At 39.3% G+C, this 2,321-nt stretch overlaps 1 protein-coding gene across 1 annotated transcript in view; it reads right to left on the bottom strand.

Moving 5' to 3' along the window:
- Positions 1-1,733, bottom strand: part of MTRF1 (mitochondrial translational release factor 1) — a 59,024-nt gene extending 57,291 nt beyond the window's left edge. The window contains exons 1-2 of the mRNA XM_006884617.1: positions 1,724-1,733; positions 1,168-1,587 (exon numbers count right to left, since the gene is read on the bottom strand). Of these exons, the coding sequence (XP_006884679.1) occupies positions 1,168-1,579 (412 nt within the window). The 5' untranslated portion in view covers positions 1,580-1,587; positions 1,724-1,733. The remainder of the gene's footprint in view (positions 1-1,167; positions 1,588-1,723) is intronic.
- Between the last annotated feature and the right edge of the window lie 588 nt (positions 1,734-2,321).

Below are 2,321 nucleotides of genomic sequence, written 5' to 3'. Positions count from 1 at the left end.
GGAGCTCTGGTGGCCTAGTGGCAAGAAGCTGCACTGCAATCCCAGAGGTGCATGGTTCAAATCCACCAGATGCTCTGCTGGAGAAGGAGGGACAATGCCCTCCTGTACCACTCAGATCCGATATAATAGTACACATGCACACAAAAAATAATTTAAAAAGGGAGAATTTCTATAAAGTAGAAATGAAGAGTCACAAGTATAAAAGATATTAAAAATACTTTTCCATTTCTTTTCTAGTCATGAAAGCCATTTGAGTTTGGTTGGCTCCTCTGCTTTTCATATTCCCAACACTTAACACATATCAGTCTTGGTGACACAGTGAATTGTTGAGCTGCTATCTGTAAGGTGAGCAGACTGACTTCATGAGCTGCTGTGGGCAAATGATGAGGCAGCCTGGTTCAGGGACTGGGGTAATGGGGGTATATGTGTCAGAGACAATAAGACTGGCACAGGATAGAGCATGGCTTAGGGCTGTTGTATATTGGGTTACTATGAGTTGCAGGTGACTCGATGGCACATAACAACAACAATACCTAGCACAATGCTCAATTAAGATCTTTTGAATAAACTTTTGAAGCTCCTGTAAAGGTTAACATGGAGTCTAGCAAACCCTAAGAATGTTTCCAAAGCACCACTTACGCAGGAGTTGATTGTTAGCAGCTGAAATAAACAGGCAGCACATAGAGTCCTATTCTTTTCCAGTTTAGAGAAATGATTTGTAGGCTTTTAAAAATACTATGTTCAGTAAAGCTTGAAAAGACAATATAATACTTGTACACACATACATACACTCCTTTCCTCATCAACATAGTTAGTTAGGTTCCAAAGACCAGGTCGATATGCAAAAATCAGCCCTATGAGAATATAAGATGACCTTTTAAGATCTCAAAGTGAGGGCTAATGCATTACATACCGGTCAAAGTACATTATTAATTACATAATTGTTAAACAACTGAAAATCATGACTCAGCTAAGGTGACACATAACCTTAACTATCACACACAGCATGACTCTTACCTCACATCTCAGCATTTGATATTGCCACGTGCAAGTTGTTAACTCAAAAAACAGCTGGACAGTAGGCTTTTTACTATAGTCACATAAATGTGAAATGTCAGCTAGTAAGGCAGTTGGTAAGTGGGGAGTACTTATGTATCTCTTACTTACTTTTATACATTGATTCCAATTCTTCCATTGCTTTTTCGGCTTCCTGAATTTCTTCGTAAATGGCTGCAAGTGGCGCCAACTCAGTATGCCTTTGGTTCAAGGCCCGTTGTTTGCCTGTGTTCACAGAGATATGCTGCCAACACTGATCAAGTTTCTGGTACTCCGTAATGAGGTCCTCCATGTACTTCTGGACTGCTTTCCGCTTCCACAGCATTCTGGTATGACAGTACCTCTTGGGCAAAATATTATCTGACAGAGAATGGAGAAGAGGATCCTTGTTTTGTCTAAAAATGCACAACCTCGTGTCAAGCTGTATCTGTCGAAATTGTTGAGACTGAAGGCGGATATGACATTGGTGGTAACCATTAAGAGACAGATGTCTAAAAAGCCAAAAACACAGATGGCGACTCATGTCAGCATCTGAAAAAGACAAACACATTTGGTAAAAACCCACTCTGCAGACATATGGCATGAAAGAGTTGGATGGAGCTTTAAGAAATCATATTCAGCTACTGTTGCAGCCAAATGCAAAAAAACAGAAGCAAAATACACCAACTCACAAAAAAAAAAAAATACTTTTTTAACTCTCCGAGTGATAAAATATTAAAATAAATAAAATATGCTATTGTTTTTCTACCCAATCTATAAAAGTCAGGAAAATGTTGGCCTGGTAAATAAAGAATTGTGCTACCAACCCAGAAAAGGCAGTTCAAATCTACCGGGTGATCCACAGGAGAAAAATGGGCAACCTCTTCCTACGCAATTTACAGTTTCTGAAATCCTACAGGAGGGTCAGCTGAGTCAGCTCAGACTTGAAAGCAATGAGATAGAGAGATATAAAACACATTGTTGTTGTTGTGTACTGTCAAGTCTGAACAGACCCATACCTGATCCTCCAGTGGGCTTTCAGAGGCCCTGGAAGAGAATGCCCATCTTTCTCCCATGGAGCAGCTAGCTGGTGGCCTTGAACATAACTAAGGTAAATGAGTAATCATATAACTAACAAATTAATCTAGAGAATGGGCTAAGTCAGCTATTTTCTAAAATACTGAACTGAGTATGTGTACAAGCACTTAAACATATGAAATAATCATACAGACTTTAGGTAATTCCTATATTTCATAAGTTTTCTTGTGCATGAAGGGAATACTTCT

The sequence above is a fragment of the Elephantulus edwardii genome, unplaced genomic scaffold, assembly GCF_000299155.1.
Source record: "Elephantulus edwardii isolate Elephantulus edwardi_28Jun2011 unplaced genomic scaffold, EleEdw1.0 scaffold00036, whole genome shotgun sequence".
Taxonomy (NCBI): Eukaryota; Metazoa; Chordata; class Mammalia; order Macroscelidea; family Macroscelididae; genus Elephantulus; species Elephantulus edwardii.
The sequence above is the reverse complement of the archived record's forward strand: the minus strand, read 5'-3'. Positions and strand labels throughout refer to the sequence as shown.